The sequence below is a fragment of the Drosophila biarmipes genome, chromosome 3L (assembly GCF_025231255.1).
Source record: "Drosophila biarmipes strain raj3 chromosome 3L, RU_DBia_V1.1, whole genome shotgun sequence".
Classification (NCBI taxonomy): domain Eukaryota; kingdom Metazoa; phylum Arthropoda; class Insecta; order Diptera; family Drosophilidae; genus Drosophila; species Drosophila biarmipes.
Window position 1 is genome coordinate 5,764,116 of NC_066613.1, and position 18,229 is coordinate 5,782,344.

The window sequence follows — 18,229 nt, forward strand, 5'->3', positions numbered from 1 at the left end:
TTAGTTTTAAAATTGTTTGAAATATAAGAGATAATTGAATCTTATATTACAAAAATTCTTAATTTTTTTGTTTTAATAGGTATAATTAGGTATCAACAAATATAATTGAGGATATTATCACCTATAATTCCATAGATTTCGATAGATCCGATAGGTGACAAGACAAAAGGATTATCACAAACAAAAGAAACACTTGTTTATCGATACTGAATTCGCTATAATACCATATCCTTGTTGGGAGCTCTGTGGTACGTGTATTACCCATAAATATTTTATCATAGTTCAGTCGAAAGGCAACATCAACATCTGTTCCGCTTCTGTTTCGCGTTTCAGTGCCCACCACTTGCTCTAGGAAGTGCGCCGACTCCGTGAGTATTTTTGTTCTGTCCCGGATTCTGGTTCGGATTCGTATGATACTGCCGTCGGTGTCGGTCGGAGGCGCTGGCGCTGGCGCTGGCGCTTTTGCCTTTTACTTTTCACTTTCAGTTTGTCGAGAACTGTTTGTCTGAACGCCCCCAAGAAAAGCCGAGCGGAGCAAACAGCGGGACGCAGTTTGGGCCAAGTTTTGTGGCCACCGTGCGTGCAGGAAGAGCTGAGAAAGATTTCAAAGCAAATAGTTTTTCTAAAGGAAAAGGCCAGAAAAGAATTTCGCGAACCGAGAGCGGGGAAAATGTACACGAAATAGTGCGGAAAAATGTGCGGCTAACGAAAGGAAACGGAGGAGGTGGGAAAGTGTGAGAGGCGACAAGTGTAAATGCAATAAACGGAAAGGTGTGCGTATGTATGTGAGGCTGTGTAAACAATTTCGCAGGTCCCCCGAGAAATGCGGAGCAGGTGATGGGAGAAAGCCAACAGCAGTATTAAAAAAGCATAAAGCAATTGTTTAGTCAAACATCAGCGAAAGCAGATTGCCAGCCCAGAAATCCATAAAAAAAGAGAGATTTTCCTGTCTGTCTCTCTGGTCCGTGTGCGTGTGTGTGGGAGTGTGACTCGGTGTGTGTGTGGCAATATTCGTTTGCTTTTTTGATTTGTGAAAATGTGTGTATCCGCGAATGTTGCTGTTGTTGCTGTTGTTGCCGTTGTTGTTGCGGTCGCTCTCTCTACAACAACAGCCGTAAAAAATAACGGAAAACTAGTAAAAATAGAAAAGGAAGAGTCCCAACCAGTTTTAACCGTCCGTGTCCTTGCCGAGTGGTTAAGGCATTTATAAAAATGCTTTTTAATTGCACCCCCTGCCGTGCGTGCAGCACAACAACAAGTAGTTGCTCTGGCATAGTTGGCCTATTTAAAAGCCCCCGCCCCCACCTCGTCCTCCCACCCACGGCAATAATTTATCCAGCAGCAGGCCAGCAAAACAGAAACAACAACTTAACATGTTAAAAAGCGTCGAGCAAACAAAATACATAACGGTCGTATGAAAGTGAAGGTCGTCTGTAGGAGAGAGAGAGAGAAAGAGGCAGCGAGGAGCAACAGGACACTGGGAAAAACGCAGGGCATGATGTTTCAATTAAAATACTCGTTTTAATAACCTTGACAGCCGCTAAAGGACCATTTCTTTATCTATATATTCGTTATTTCAGGTTTGAAATAATTTAAGCGACGTAAAAGGTGGCTACAAATGTTGAGAATGCTTTTTTACGAAATGAAATGAGTATTCTTAGGCAATCTACTTTAAGGCTACAAGGATGCGTGCGAAATCTTTTTCATGGCCAGTTCCTTTTCAGATCAGATCAGATCATCTCCGTACTAACAATATGTACACCTCGATAAATTTAAAAGTACTAATCAGGGAGACAGGATAAAGAGTTGCAAGGTTGTAGCTCGTCCTTTTGTCCAGTGCAGCAGCTGCAGTCCATTTGCTGTCGTAAATGTACGAAAAATCCTTGGCTTGGTTTTTGGCGCAACAACAAAGCCGCACTAATACCAGCCTCGCAGATGCACACACAGGCTTTGTCTCTGTGCGAGAGTGGGTGTGCGTGTGTGGCTGTGATGACGCGCTTAATGCGGCAGAGCAGAAGCAGCGCAGCCAGCAGTTGTTGTGTTGTTATCAAGGGATACAAATTACGGTTTCATTACAGCTCAATGCACGTGGGCAGCGAGAGCGGTTGTTTTATCAGTTCGCCTTGATTGATGGTGCTTGAATGCAGGCGAATCAATTTTCCATTCAGCTCAAGTGCTTAAAATATTTGGGGTAGGGTATCAATAGTATACCCCTGGGAATCAAAAAGAATCTCCTCTGTATCCTAGCTAGTATATTATTTTCCAGCTAAACTTGTATTAAATTTCCCACTTTTTGGCAGCCCTGGCAATCTCCAACACAATACACTTCACACACCCAACAAGCCCATACAGTACACAATCCCGTACGTGGTCACAGTTGTATGCGTATTTATACGCAGATATAATCACATTTTACGCATGGAAAGGCTTAGCGCGCCTACATAAATTACCCCATTGGCCTTACCCCCCGTCCTTCCGTGCGGCCTAGGATTTGGCTCTCCGGGTCACTTGCACGTCCGTCCAGAAGACCCACCCCGCATTCCGCCATCCCCTAGGCCGCTCCTGATGTTCTGCTTGCCAGGGCCACCGGGACAAAAGTTTTCGGGGTGGTGGATTCGGTGCGCTGCAGCCGTTCCAGCTGACGATGTTGGCCAACTGATAAGCACGACTCTATAAAGTTCTTTATGAGTTTGGCAATTAATTTGAATGGCGAAGCGAAACTCTCGAGCTAGATCTCAACATCCCGCGGCCCATGCCTCTTTATTATGTTTCAAGGCTTAGATATCCCTTAAAAAAGATGTTAGAAAATCGGTTGCATAAGTCAGAGTTTATTAAAGAAACTAGATCAATTTTTTTCATTGAGTAAATTAACAATGTACACTGTTATTTAAAAATATGTTTATATATATATATTTATATATATTAGTTAAAAAATATGAACATAAAATTTAAGTCTGATTTGCATTATTATTATTTTAAGCCGTAGATTCTTTCGGTTGTATGATTTTTGTAGAGCCCACGCCATTGAGATCCTTAGTTTTCAATCATTCCAGGGTCCCTGTTGTTGCCAATATTCGGTTCCATATACGCATTTAAATAATAAATCAACTTGTAATCGAAATGTTCGGCCTTTCCTGTTTTGTCCTCTGGGCAACATGACGTATGGGCAATGCTTTAAATTAATAATAAGCATACGCAGTGTGTGGCCGCTCCACAAAATAAATATGCGCATAATTCTGAAAATCAGTGAACATTTTTTTTGCCAAAGAAAACAAATATTGGTGAATTAATTTTATTTCGTTTCCAGATTGAGATGATTTTAATTGGCCATGCATCAGTCGGCCGAATAATTATTGCATTTAATAAAAGCTTTTGTGCTTATTTACAGCCAATAAAGCATGGTTTATGATTCAATTACCAATTAATGTATTCTTTAAAGTTGGAATTTATTTGCTCAACTGCGTTACAGGCCTTACACTGGACTCTTATTTGTACATACGACGAAACGCAACTGATTTGAAAGAATGTGAGATTCCTAACCTGAAACTGGGACCATTTGTTTTGCGGCACAGTTCTAAAAAAGGCATTGCCAAAGTATCAAATGTAAGAATGTTGACACATTTTACAGCTTAATGGTTATCTATTCTATATTGCTATTATTAAGACAGATTTTATTGACGACAAAAGGCTTAGGCTGAATGCAAATGATTCCGAAGGATTTATTGTTTGTTAATTATAAACACAAATCAAGTCACAGTTCTAATACAATCTTGTCATGGTCCAGAGAAAGAATTAAGCTTCCTGGCACTTTCAACTTCGAAATTTACTCTCGAGCCTTTTTATTTTCACTAGATACATAATCAATTAAAACTCATTAGCTTAACTGCATCCCCAATAATTTTGATTTGTTAATAAAGGCGAAAACTATCATTATTATTGTATTGCATTGCAATGCATTAAGCCTAATTAGCCTGCAAACTAATTCAGTGGAATCGGCATGCAGTGCTGCCATACACACCGATCAATACTGCAACAGAGATATTTATAGAGCTCCGGTGATTGAAATGAATCGTGTATGAAACTGAAGTAATTCTCCCGAGGGAAGGGCGGCACTAATCCAAATTAGTTTCTTTGAAATGCTTGCCAAATAGACACCTTATCCAAGGAGACACCTTCAATTAGGTTCTTAGTGGGAGGATTCATAAGCCCCTACTTAGGCGTAGCGACAGCCTCACGAGCAAAGTAAAAGGCACAAGGAAAATTATAAAATCTTCATAAGGCCCAGAGACAAACGGCGAAATGTTTCTGATGTTGAGCCGACGGCGATGGCGATGGCAAGGGCGAGCCCGAACCAGGCCCAATCCGGGTCCCAAAGCCGAACCCAAAACCCAGGCCCACATCCCCGTCCCATCCTCACCCAACACCCAGACCACCCCCAAGGGGCCCATGAGCAGGCGCAGAGAAAGCGAGACTCTCTCCCACTCTCTCGGTGCGCCGTGCTCTCATCTCAATTGTACACATTTCGCATTTTTCATCAATCCGATGAAACTAAATTAAAAAGCCAAAAAACTAGTTGTAAACAAAGGAAAGGACGCGCGAGGAAATGTAGGAAGCTCGAAGCAGTTGGGAAAACACTGGGTATTTTTGGTCTGGTTGGGACGTTGCTGTGATTGTTTAAAAATAGCCCAACAACACACAACTGAAAGTAAACATTGTTAGCTTATTGTCAATAAAAATACAAAACTGAAATGCCCCAGGCCATAAAATGCGTTTATGATCTGGAAACGCTTCCATTTCTTCTCGTTCCTAGTTCTGCCCAAAGTTGCATTTGGTTTCAACCTGCGCCGGCCTGCCTTTTCGCAAAAATGGCTTCCGCTTTGAGAGGGCTAAAAAGAGAAAGTCAAAGTCGGGCCATCATAATAACGCAGGCCCACGCAATGGCTGCGAGGGAAAACTCACAGGATTTCCGTAGATTTCTCGTGTGCTTCGTACATTAATGCCTAACTAGCATTTTGGGGCTCCAAATTGAATGGAACGGTCTCGAGGGCCGAGTGGGTGGCCGGGTGATCTGCGCTGCCTGTTTGTACTTTATAATAAACAAAAACAAAAACATAAAAAAAACGGGCCGTCAGGAAACACAAACAAGACTGGAAAAAACGAATGAGATGTGGGCGAAGCTGATATGCCCTGAAAGCGGCATTAATAGATAATGATTATGTCGGCTGCAAGGTGTAAGCTGATATGGTTATTCTATGGCTCAAGGTCAGAAAAGTATGCTATATTTGTGCTGAACTGCGCTATTTTATGATATTCTGTTTACGGTGAGGTCGGCTTTTTTCTTTTTATATATGGACAAAAGATAATTAAATTCTGTTCAGTAAGCGCTCATTTATTTCTCATTAAAAACCATTTTTGAAAGTAGTGATTTTTCCCTTCCAAAAACTATATTATTTTGTATTCTTTAAATACTGCCTATCAAACTGTCTTGACGTTGCTCGTAATTTCATAAAAATAGTTTTGAAATCCAAAGTTCATTCACTGCAGTCAATGAAGCTCAAATTTGACTATTTGAGAAAATCTTTTTAAAAATCAATAAACAATCGTAAATATCCAAAATGATAAATCAAACAGAAAAGCTTCTTGCTTTTCATTGTTTAATTATACCATAAATCTCAACTTTAGACCCAAATAAATCTATGAAAATTGAAGAGAAGTTTATCATTTATTATTTAGGTTGACCTTTCCAACAAAAAGTTCCTTCACCGAAATTGATAGATGCACGATATTCCTCTGGGAGTTCACTCCGCTCACCTTTCCATTCATTTCGAATCCGAATGTTGATTGAAATGTTTATATCGCCTGTCACAGTGCCCAGACCAAGTCCGAATACTCCCACTCAAATGGCAACTGAATAAAAATTGTAGACAATGTTGGTCGAAGCGAACACGGTGCGAATGGATGGACTGCTGGGTGACTGGGTGGATGGGTCCACATCATTATGATGAGAGATAGGAGATGCACGGGCTTTGTTGCCGCTGCTGTAGTTCTCTTTTTGGGGATTTTTCCCCCAACAAACCGTAACCTTGAGACCGAATGTAACCAAAAGCAGCCAACTAACTGGCAAATAATTAGGCAGCCCTCGCCACGCCAAACTAAAAAAAACTTTGCAAATAATTAATGAAAGCCCAGAACGGGACAAAAAATGTATAATGGGGACATGTGGCGCCTTTGTTTCGGAGTCAAGCGGAAGTCGCATTCAGCACCCCCGCTTGGCGCCAAGGTGTTTTTCATTGGACCACCGGACGGGTCACCGCCCACCCACTTCCCGCCCCGCCGACCTTGTCCCCTCGCCGGCTGTTTGACAATTTATTTTGATGGCACACACCACGCACCGAAAACGTTGATCCTGCCGCTGCTTTGCCTCCTGATGCCGATGTTGAAGTTGTCCTTGGATTGCCTAACGACACTCAGACGTCAACATCAACGTCAGCATTGGGCGGTGGGTGGTGGGTGGAGAGGTGTGGGGTGGGGCAGGAGAGCAAAGCAAACGGCATTGATTAATTTCCATTTCGTCCACAACGCACAGCAAAAGCAAGGTCAACGACTACAGGCACACAGGGAAAAACCCTGTAAACATTTGGTTTTAAATTCGAAAAAATCTTTTAGAGCTATAACTTTATATAAAGATATAATTTTAGGCAACTATTTACACATGTTAAAAAATAGTACAAATAATGTCATAAAATTAACCATTATGAAATTGAACATCAACCTATTCTTTCTCTGTACGTCTCTGAACACGAATAACGGCAATCTTTAGTGGAAAATTGTTGATAGGATAATGTGGCATTAAAACATTAAGGCCTGGCACTGCGAGTCCGCAGCCATTGTCTGGGTTCGAATAGTGCTGGGGTGTGGGTGATGGTGGGTGGTTATGGGTCATATACGGTTTGTTTGGCTGTTCAAAGCTTAATGGATGCAACATTTGTTTGCATAATGTGTGATATGGTGTACTGTGTAAACAGAGCTTACTTGCGTACAAATTATAATAATACCTATTTCTCTTTGACTTACCTTACTGAATTTTCTTTCTATTTTTACCTGTACATTTTTAGCTACATAAGCTCATTTTCCAACTACTCAAGAAAATCGTCGTAAGAAAACAGCGATAAAGTCATCAATCAAATTGCAACCTTGATACCTATTTGCATGTATCGCATGCAACTATGTACTCATAAAATAAGCCAAAGCCAGCCCCTCCAAACCCACTTCCATCTATCACCTGAGCTCACCTTGTCTAACCTTAGCCTTCAACTATCGACAACCTTTTTGTGACCGTGTCGTGTCTTACTGGTTTCCACTCAGCAAACTAATAACTCCTAATGGCTATTGTTATGGAAACACCAAATGACAAACGCATCACCTCTTCGCCCCAAAACTCCTCTTTTCACTTCCCAGGAGAGGCCTCTTTGAGGCATACTGGCACCTAGAGAAAAAGTTGTGAAAGCCATGATTCAAATAATCGAGTAGAAGCTATATTTTGATTGAGTATTGAATTTAATTTGATCATTTTGCCTCTTAAGGGGCATCTGCATCTTTTGGTTTTAAACTTTCTTTTCAAACCACTCATGCGACTTTTCCTGAGTGTCGACCCACGGGCATTTGACAGGTGTCCATAAATATGCTAGCACTTCGGCTGGCCATTCGCAGCAATTGAAGTAGCCATTTGTGGCAGTGCAATCGATGTGCTCTTGGCCAGAATTGCGGAGCAGCGCCAGTGGCACAACAAGAGACAGGCCATAAATAATATATAAATCAAAGGCACACATTATATAGACTTCAAGAGCCATGCCAAGCCATGACATTTATGGAAACAAATGACTCTTTGTCACTGCTCCCAGCTGGGTGGGTGGTTGCCAGCCACGGGGAGGGCGCAAGGCCGAAGGACAGACACAAAAACTTTTTGCGTTCTAATTGTTGTTTCGAAATGACTTGTGGCCCAAGGAAGATTTGCAGGGTGTTTACTGTCTATAGAATTGCACATAAATTTGTTGTGCGACTGGCAATGCTAGGCTACAAAGTGGAAAATTCTCAAACAGATTTAGATTCCTTAATGTCTTTAACACACTGGCGGAAAAAGTAGTGCTTGTTTGTACATTCCCTTTTATACATTGGGTGAGAACAATTATCATACTCACTTATTAACAAGCGAATTACGTATTTTTCTAAGAACCTTTCTATTTATTCGTTTGTTCTTACTACCAGCCTGTATTAGGTGCATTAGTACCCAGAATTGTTAACTACGCTGTGGCTAGAGCCTAAAATATGATTTTCTTCCAAAAGATTGCGTTGTTTTCTACCTCATCACTTAGTAAGGATACATTTTTCGTACTAAAGGTCAGTAGTTGGAAAATGAGGAATTAAGTGCAATTCAATCGGGTAGGAATGGTGTTCTTCTCACTACATAGTGCCCATCCTGAGCCAGAACTGCGGAGCCAAACCAGATCCATCCAGACGTGGGCAGATGGATGACCGTCCGGTGGTCGTTCACTCCGGTGGCTCGAAACATTGAAATGGTCTCAGCTGGTGGACCCGTACCCTCGGGGGCGTACTCGCGCTCGGTCAGAATACATCCCTCCCTGCTCCAGTTGGCTCGGTTCTGTTTGCCTCGTTTAAATATTTAGACAGAGCGCTGCTCGAAAACGCATTGAATGGCGTTGTCTGTCGATTGCCGCTGCTGTGAATCATTATATATGTGCAGGGGCGTCGGGAGGGGATAAATTGATAATATAAACAAGTGAAGCGAGAAATTGAAGAGTGGGTCGATGTGTGTGTAGGGTGTGTAGTGTGTGCTAGCGGGCTGTTCCCACAGATTTATGATAATATTTATGCTTGGGAAAGTCGGAAGATCCACCGGACGGGGTGGGGCAACAATGCTATTTGGGATTCCCCATAAACTTTAGAATTCGATTGAAGTGAATTTCAAACAGTTGCTTGCATATGAATTAAATGTGGGTGGTTTAATTTGCTGGAGCGAATCCCAAACGAATACTATTCACATGGTGCCTGGGAATATGCGGGGGATTTAAGTGTAATCGTGGGATTGCTTTAAACTTCTAAGGTATTTCTAAGGTATAAAGAAACGTTTAAAACATTTGCCTAAACAGTCGTAATTGAAATTGAAAATCATTTTGGAAATCTTTGTGCAAAATACATTTTTATGTGTTTCTGAAACACTGTTTGTTGTTTCTTGAAATTAATACAGCTTACTCATTATCATTACTCAACCAACTGCATAAACTAAAAAGGACTCAAAAATATATATTTTCATATCAACCATTAAAGACTACCAAACAGATGTGGCAATCTAAATTCTGAAATAAAGTGCCCAATTTTCAGCCAAAATTACGCTTTTCTCTGGGTTTTGTGTGTTTGCTGCGCGCGAGCCTCAAAAACTTTTCGTGGAATTAAAACCCTCATACTTTGCTCCTCAAAACTTTTGCTTACGCCCGCCAACTTTTCCACTTTCTTGCAGTGCTGCACATCAACACGACCGGAGTACAGAGGAAACTTTTCATATCCCCGCAGTGAACAATAAAGCAAGAGTAGCAGCAGCCACAGCAAAATGACAGCAATAAGTTTAAGCAATAAAACACAGCTAGCGAGAAGTTGCAAGCATGCACTCGCAGCACAATAGGGACGGGCAGCGGACGAAAGCTTTAAAATAGGAGTTAATCACCGGACTCCCCATCCCGAAGAGATTTCGGGAGCCCCCACAACTGCCAAATAGTTTAGGAACCAGCCAAGCCACAGAGGGCGCAACCCAGCGAGGAGCGAAGCAAGGGAGTCCTACCGTCAGCCGGACACTGAAACATTCCACCCCATAGCATGGCCTCGGTCGCCGCTTGGCTGCCCTTCGCCCGGGCGGCGGCCATCGGGTGGGTTCCGATAGCCACCCACCCACTGCCACCGCCGCCGATGCCCAAGGACCGCCGCAAAACGGACGACGAGAAGCTCCTGATCAACGTCTCCGGGCGGCGCTTCGAAACGTGGCGGAATACCTTGGAGAAGTATCCAGATACTCTTTTAGGTAAGTCTCTCGGAAATAATCAACAGAAAACTTTATTGGACCCAACTCAAGCTGATCATAAAAACCAGAACTATCTCCCTGCGCATCGATAATAAGTACACAAATACCGAGTACGAAAGCCTTTTTATTTGAAATAATATGAACATGCCTGATAACAACTTTGATCTTAAGAACTAAGAACTCCTAAAACTTTTGATTGTTTATTTAAAAACTGAGACTGACGCACACATTTCTTGGAACGCTTTTATGTAGGCATTAATTTCAGTTAATTTTAGAAAAACCAAACCATACCAGATATTTCAAGAATCTCACTCTTTGGTTTAAACATAAATATAAAATGACGGATTAGTTTCTTTATATATTCATTCCCATTTAAAAAAATAATATCTTTGTAAGAAGCGTTGTATTCTCGACATATCTTATATTAAAGTTAAGTTCCCTTTAATACCCCAAGTAACGCACTAAACATAACTTCATCTCCCCTTCAGGTTCGAATGAGAGGGAGTTTTTCTACGACGAGGACTGCAAAGAGTACTTCTTCGACCGGGACCCGGACATCTTCCGGCACATACTTAACTACTACCGGACAGGCAAACTGCATTATCCGAAGCACGAATGCCTCACCAGCTACGACGAGGAGCTGGCCTTCTTCGGCATAATGCCGGACGTCATAGGGGACTGTTGTTACGAGGACTATCGGGACCGGAAGCGGGAGAACGCGGAGCGGCTGATGGACGACAAGCTGTCGGAGAACGGCGATCAGAACCTGCAGCAGCTGACCAACATGCGGCAGAAGATGTGGCGGGCCTTCGAGAACCCGCACACGTCGACGAGTGCCCTGGTCTTCTACTACGTGACGGGTTTCTTCATCGCCGTGTCCGTCATGGCCAACGTGGTGGAGACGGTGCCGTGCGGCCACCGGCCCGGCAGAGCGGGAACCCTGCCCTGCGGCGAGCGCTACAAGATCGTGTTCTTCTGCCTGGACACCGCCTGCGTGATGATCTTCACGGCGGAGTACCTGCTGCGTCTCTTCGCCGCCCCCGACCGCTGCAAGTTCGTGCGGTCGGTGATGAGCATCATCGACGTGGTGGCCATCATGCCGTACTACATCGGACTCGGGATCACCGACAACGACGACGTGAGCGGGGCCTTCGTCACGCTGCGCGTGTTCCGCGTCTTCCGCATCTTCAAGTTCTCGCGCCACTCGCAGGGACTGCGGATCCTCGGCTACACGCTCAAGTCCTGCGCCAGCGAGCTGGGCTTCCTCGTCTTCTCGCTGGCCATGGCCATCATCATCTTCGCCACCGTCATGTTCTACGCCGAGAAGAACGTCAACGGCACGAACTTCACATCGATTCCGGCGGCCTTCTGGTACACCATCGTCACAATGACGACGCTGGGGTGAGTTTCGGTCCAGGCATTTGTTCTAAAGGCGGTAAAATGGAGTAGTGATTAGGAATAATAATACTTGTTAGTGCTAAGAAACTATATTTCAGTATTAATTCCCTTTAATATTCATGTACACACATTTTAAAAAAGCGCACTCTTCGTTCCGCTCTGGGATAGGACATCCCATCCCTATATTTTTCTTCCTTGTGATTTAAATTCGATAAAATGCATATCGTTCTACAAACCTTCACTCCTGTACTCATAACTATCCATCCTTCCTTCGCAGATATGGCGACATGGTGCCAGAGACAATAGCCGGCAAAATTGTGGGCGGCGTCTGCTCGCTCAGCGGTGTGCTGGTCATCGCCTTACCTGTACCTGTTATCGTATCGAACTTTAGTAGAATCTATCACCAGAACCAGCGAGCGGACAAGCGCAAGGCGCAGCGGGTAAGCCACTTTTATGCAGAGCAAATAATGATGATTCCCATTCAAAATAAAGAACTTGAAAATGTTGTATAAATGACTAGGGTGAGTTCATTTGTGTAAACCTATGAATAAATCAAATTCACTTTCTGGGAGTTGAGCTGTTTCAAACCATTGTGTTTGTCATCTTTAAGGTCAAACTATTTATGCAAAATCAAGGTATCAATTTTGAAATATATACTTTGCTATTGTGAACTCAGCCTAATCCAGTTGGGAATAATTCTTATTATCTACGAATTGTTCCCAATAGTTATCGAGCCATATTCGATGTTATATAAAAAGGGAAATGTAACCCCCAACCATTAAGGTTGCATACTTGCATTCTTCTGAGTGCACCGGCTGGGGTGCCCCCACCCTCAAATACTCATCTTGTGTTATGGCCTTGCAGAAAGCTCGCCTGGCGCGCATCCGCATTGCCAAGGCCTCGTCCGGAGCCGCCTTTGTCAGCAAGAAGAAGGCCGCCGAGGCCCGGTGGGCTGCCCAGGAGTCTGGCATCGAGCTGGACGACAACTACCGGGACGAGGACATCTTCGAGCTGCAGCACCATCACTTGCTGCGATGTCTGGAGAAGACAACGGTGCGTATACGCGACGTGCGAGGCAGCTCTGACCTCCGCTTCGCAGCTATCTCTACCTCTGTATCTATCTCTATGTACATGTGAACTACGTATTACTGTCACTCGACTGCGCGCTCACTGTTTGAACTTATGATTTACCTTTTGATTTACCTATCTAGTCACACTCTCTATACGTTTTTCGTTTTTACTCCGTGACAGATGTAGCAACATTTGAACACCTCAGTTATAGTCAGATATTGTAAGGTTCGCCACAAGCTCATTAGGCTAGCAATGACAGCGGCAACAACGAGAGCGACCACCCCAGCCAGAAACACATCGACGGCGGCGACAGCAAAATCAGCCGGTGGCAGGAGGAAGGAGTTTTTGCTGTCGAGCGTGTTAGAACTGTCGCGTCTTCTCATTTATCAAAACCGAAGTCGAAAATCGCAAAAACCAAGAGAAAAATAAACTGAACTGAAATGCGACTCAGCATCTTTTGTATGTCATTTTGTGTTAACCAACCTTAGTTTTCCTGGTTATTGCTTTAATTTGGTCTGTTTTCTGTACATTATGGTCTTTTCTATGTGTGTTGGATCTGTTGTATTTCGTCCTAAGTTGTATGTTATAAGTTCTCCATATGTGTCATGTTTTTCACACTGAGGCCGAACTGGCTTTGAGATCAAGCAAATACAAAACATAGAAATAAAAGCCATGAATATCAATGTCTATGCTCTGAAAACGAATGTAAATTTGCAAAAGTAAGTGCCTTCGGTTTGTATTTAAGTTCCGTTCTTTCTTCAATATTTCTCCATCCCTCTCTCTCTAACTCTCTATCTATCTCGTTCACGTTTACGCGTTGCAATTAATTTTTATGATTTCCAATTTCGAATTTAAATTTTTTCTTTGTTGATTGTCGGTTGTTTTTTGTTGATTTTCAATAGCTCTGTTGAAAGAAACCGATTCGTGTTGAATGCTATGCGCTCTGTTCTGTTTTAAGTTCCTCGAATAGGTCATTACCGAACAGAATCTGCTCGAACGATATGCGAATGCTCCCCCACATGCTATCAAGAATTTTTGAAACGCCCATTTAGCCATATGCAATCGATTGCTGTCAACATAAAGCCCAAAACGAACATAAAAAGCCAACAATATCAAAATCTAAACTATTTAAATAGCTGAGGGGGCTCATCAAGTGAGGAGAAGTACCAGTAGAAACGATGCAAAGTCTTCAAAGTGGATATATAAGGCCATTAGGCCGCACGATTGTAATTTTTAATTTATAGAGAGTAAATTCCCATTTCCATCCACTTTAATGGCATACCATTTACCATTTTTTTATGAGCCCGTTTTTGTTCGATTAAAAATACTTCTTGCTCAGCAGCAGGGCAATTTAAGAGATCACAATTTGTTCAAAATTTAGTTAGCACTGCCGGAAATCAAGTCGAAATTAGTGGTGATTTGTAATGCCTGTGGATACAAGCAAGTATAAAATTAAAATTTCTTTAAAAAAAATCATTTTTTTCTCTCAGCAGTTTTACAATACATGATAGTTTGATGCCTTAGAGTGACTTTAATGAAACCAAAATAATGGTGATAGTTATAGAGCTAAATAGCTATGTGATAACATTGATAAAAACCATTTCTACCGAGAAGGGAAGGGTCCGAGTTCAAGATGTATAAAGCGAGTTGGAAGGGGACTTGATGTATAAAACGATTTTTATGTTTTCTAGTCGTAAACAATAAGCTATTCCACTTGATGAGCTCTTAGAATCCTCACCAAAACCACAAATCAATAAAATAGCAATTCGTCATAAATCGAGAACAGAGCTATAAACGCGGCCGCGTATTAACCAAAAGTCGATCTCGAATGCCGCTCGCTGGCGCTTGCTTCCCACTCGTACCGCTCTGCCCCGCCCTGCCCTCCAATCCGCCCGCATTTGCCGCTCTCGTTCCGCTAAGTGACCGCCCGCCCGCTGCCCGCCCCCAGAGCGCCCCCGGCTGTTTCAATGAAAATTGTTCTCATACTGATTTTGTACTATTGTCATTGCTTAGGAGCCGCAACAAAATCAAGAAAAATCACCTAATTTCCCAATCATAAATTGTAGCGTTCAAATGTTAATAACCCGTCTCACTTCCCACTAGACCAGCTTAATGTTTTAATTGTTGTTAAGATCGAATGGGCCAAAAACGCTCGCTCCTTCTCCTTTCCTCTCGCTCCAAGTACTTGTTTATGCGTATGAACATCCCCATACCCAGTGTTTTGTGTGTAAACCCCTCCCTCCCGAATTTCTATAATGTAAAATTGTTGAAAGAAAACATTGTACTCTATGTATTCTTCGTTTCTCTTTGTAAAACTCTTCTCTGGCTGTACCTCTCAATGCTCAAACCCGCAGGATCGAGAATTTGTCGAGTTAGAAATCCCGTTCAACGGCCAGCCCAAGAGGCCGGGCTCCCCGTCGCCGATGGCCAGTCCCGCCCACTCGACAAACAGCGCCGCCGGCCTGCTGCAGTCCTGCTGCGGCCGCTGCTGCTCGCAGCGCTACCAGGTAAGCTATGCTCAGATACCCTGTACATAGAGGAGGGACCGCCCTCGCAGAGGCGTGGGTTGCGAGTGGGGCATTGTCCGGCACTCGGGGGTTGAGTGCCCTTGCAGGTGGGTCCAAAACCGCTTTCCGTAACCCTCTCTCTTTTTAAGTGTAAGCCGTTTGTGTGTGTTGACTTTGTTATCTCTGTTGGTCTTGTAGTCTTGTATATTCCCATCTCACCTTCAGAAGTACAAAAGCATCCTCGAGGTTAACACTTGAAAGCATCTCAAGCTGAATTAAAAGCTTTTGGTGTCCTTAATGATGGCTTTTTACCCTAACTTTCATAATTACGTTCCATTAATATTCTAACATCCTTGTAAATGCAGATATATTCACAACAAACTTTATCTAATCAGTGCTACTTCGCTAAGAGTTTTACTTTGTATGCACAAACCTTTCTCTGAAGGTCTAATGAGCATCTAATTAAGCGGCATATTAGGAAGGCATAGAAGATAAAACGTTAAAAAATTAGCCCCATCGGCGGATTAGAAAATGATTGCAGGGATTACACCATCATAAAAGTATGCTCTCAATTTGCATTGTCGAATGTAGGGAAGGTGTAGATAACAGTAGATAAGGTGTAGACAATAAAATGTACTATGTATATAACATTCAAACTATACATTTGCAAAGAAAACTCAGTTTTAAAGACTAAAAGAATAAAACAAAAAGATTTAGCCTTCTAATATACATTTTAAATCGTATACAATCTAGGAAGATCATATTACGAATAACCACGCATTTAACAAAGTTACTAAATAATGTTTAAGACAGAAATATTTTTTTGTCTTATGGAAGACCAACTTGCTTCCCCGCGTCCAAGCTTCTGTTCTTGGTTTTGGCCATATCGTACGCCGTCCGAAGCCATCATTAATCATGTGTAACCTGACCTCCAACGGTAAAAGCCCTAATGCACTGTCTGCTCTGTTCTCGTTTCTGTTCAGGCCTGCGGCAAGTACATGCCAGCTGCCAGCAATGCTCAAAACAGCCAAAACAATCAGCCCATGGATGGCACCTACCTGGTGGAAGCCTCGTTCTGAGCCGGCAGCAGGCTTGCATCCACATCCTCAGCCACGGAGGCAGCCGCATCCCAGTCTCGATCGAGATGATTTATGTTTACGTTAGTCTAACTTGAAAAGTTTTTAAACTAAATTTCATTCGTTTGTAGACCTTGTCGTGTGTGTGTAGTCGCCAAAGAAAATTGAAAACGATAAACCGAGGGGAAGCCCAAAGACGAAATACCAGAGAAATCTCTAAAATCTGATTTTCGAGTTTAACGAACGAGATATTGATTAAATTTGAACAACTGCAGGCTCGAATGAAAGCATCTCTGAATGTGTAAATTGTAAAGAGCACATTAAAAATGAAACAAGTAACAAATGAAATAAAAGTGCCGAGCCCAGATTCTGCGGCGGCAAAGTCGGATTTGATTAGCGAAGACCCGTTAATGAAAAAACCAAATATTAATATAATAATATGCAACACTATTTACTTTATTTAGGTGACAAGACAACAACAGCAAACAACAGAAACCGAAGCATTTTAGAGGAATTTACCGTGTATGTTTTAATAAAGTGAACATAACGTAGCATAGAAGGCGAAATAGTTTGAAGAACGTACTACCCAGAAGAAAGATCCAGCAGATCTACACCCGAGGAGGGCAGGGGTCCAAAAAACCAAAAGAAAAACCGAACACAATAAGGAAATTTTAACAGCAAACGATTTGTGTAGCCAGGAAACGAGGAAAGGAAAGCACATCTATGAGAAAATTATGAAAATATTAATACGAATTCTTGTATTTTTTAAATGGTCCGTAGTTTAGTAGGTATGATCTTCATCGTCTAGTCCCCCTATTGTTTCTCATCAGCAAGGATCCCTCAGCTAGCATTTATGCGATAACTTCATTTTCCCCAAAATAAATTATACAGCAAAGAGGTTTCAGTTTGTCATCCATTCACCCTTCTCGAAATACTCCAAAATGAACTAATCAAAATCTATTGAAAAACAAATAACAACTTTCTTCCAAGAACTAAGTTAGCAAGGAAACCTATTTAAATGTATATGTGTGTAGGAAAGGCTTTAACGAATTGGAACATTAACTAGCTAAATGAACTCTTAGCAAATTCTAACAGAAACTTAAAGTATATTAATTAATTCTAAATTAAAAATCAAACATTTAAAATTAGTTCGAGTAAACAACTTAAAGAACATAAATATGGAGCTTGTATGTATGTATGATACATTTATTATGATTACTCTAATTATTATTATGTCGGCGATGGATACATTGATAGTGTTGACTATTTCTTTCTGACTCTCTAAGTTGCCTACTAATTTCCCAAGAAAACAAGCGAAACCAACCAAAACACTAACTTTTGTTTGGCAAAACAAAGTTGAGAGACCGCAACAAACGCGGTTACGATTAGATCGAAAATTTGAAACCACATCAAGAAGAGAAACAACAATTTGGTTACTAAAACCAACTCTTGTAGCGATATTCTAAAAGAAAACCAATCTATCAAGTTAATAAAGACGACATTTCTGTTTTGATTTTTAGTGATATGTAATTCGAATCGAGTAACAGCAAAAACAAATACTCTGCCACGGGTCTCTGAGAATGAAAAGCTAAAGATTAATAATGAATAAAATAAAGAAATCTGTTTACTTCCACCAAACAAAGCTACTTCTCTCAACGAAACACCTGGAGGGCACACGAGGGTGAGCCTGGATGGTAAAGTATTTCTTCGAGTTGGAAATATTACATATATATTCTATTTATATCTATATAAAAACAGGAAATAGAAGGTCGGATATAAAAATGAATTTGTTTGGAAAGTATTAAAAATTTTTCAGAGTATTTCCTGAATCACCCGTGTGCCCACACATACGCCTGGTCTACTATATTTAACCGCTCGTGCGATTGTACATTTTACTTGGGGGAGAGATCACTAGCAACCAATCGAAAGGCAAAAGTAACGGAAATTCCCACCGTACATCATCGACTATATACGAAGCGCCAGAGATCCCCTATATCTGTTCTAGCTAGCGATACGTGAGTGTTCGTGGGTGCTCAGCCGGCATAGTGCCTTACGATCCGATACCAAGCGGTCGTCTGAGCGCCGGA

General features: G+C 42.0%; 1 protein-coding gene across 9 annotated transcripts; it reads left to right on the plus strand.

Annotated features, from left to right (window-relative positions):
- Positions 1–188: 188 nt before the first annotated feature.
- Positions 189–17,778, plus strand: LOC108030850 (potassium voltage-gated channel protein Shal). 9 transcript variants are annotated; one of them, XM_044094786.2, is made up of 8 exons: positions 464–724; positions 3,470–3,603; positions 9,536–10,090; positions 10,579–11,491; positions 11,766–11,928; positions 12,353–12,541; positions 14,914–15,066; positions 16,050–17,778. In XM_044094786.2, exons 3-8 carry the CDS (start codon positions 9,889–9,891, stop codon positions 16,143–16,145), a joined length of 1,716 nt encoding a protein of 571 aa, XP_043950721.1. In that variant the 5' UTR covers positions 464–724; positions 3,470–3,603; positions 9,536–9,888; the 3' UTR covers positions 16,146–17,778. The 9 variants fall into 9 exon arrangements, with proteins under 9 accessions (XP_016959479.1, XP_043950721.1, XP_050742441.1 ...); XM_017103990.3 differs by lacking the exons at positions 464–724; positions 3,470–3,603 and adding an exon at positions 189–368; XM_050886484.1 differs by lacking the exon at positions 3,470–3,603 and having other exon boundaries at positions 464–773.
- Positions 17,779–18,229: the final 451 nt, after the last annotated feature.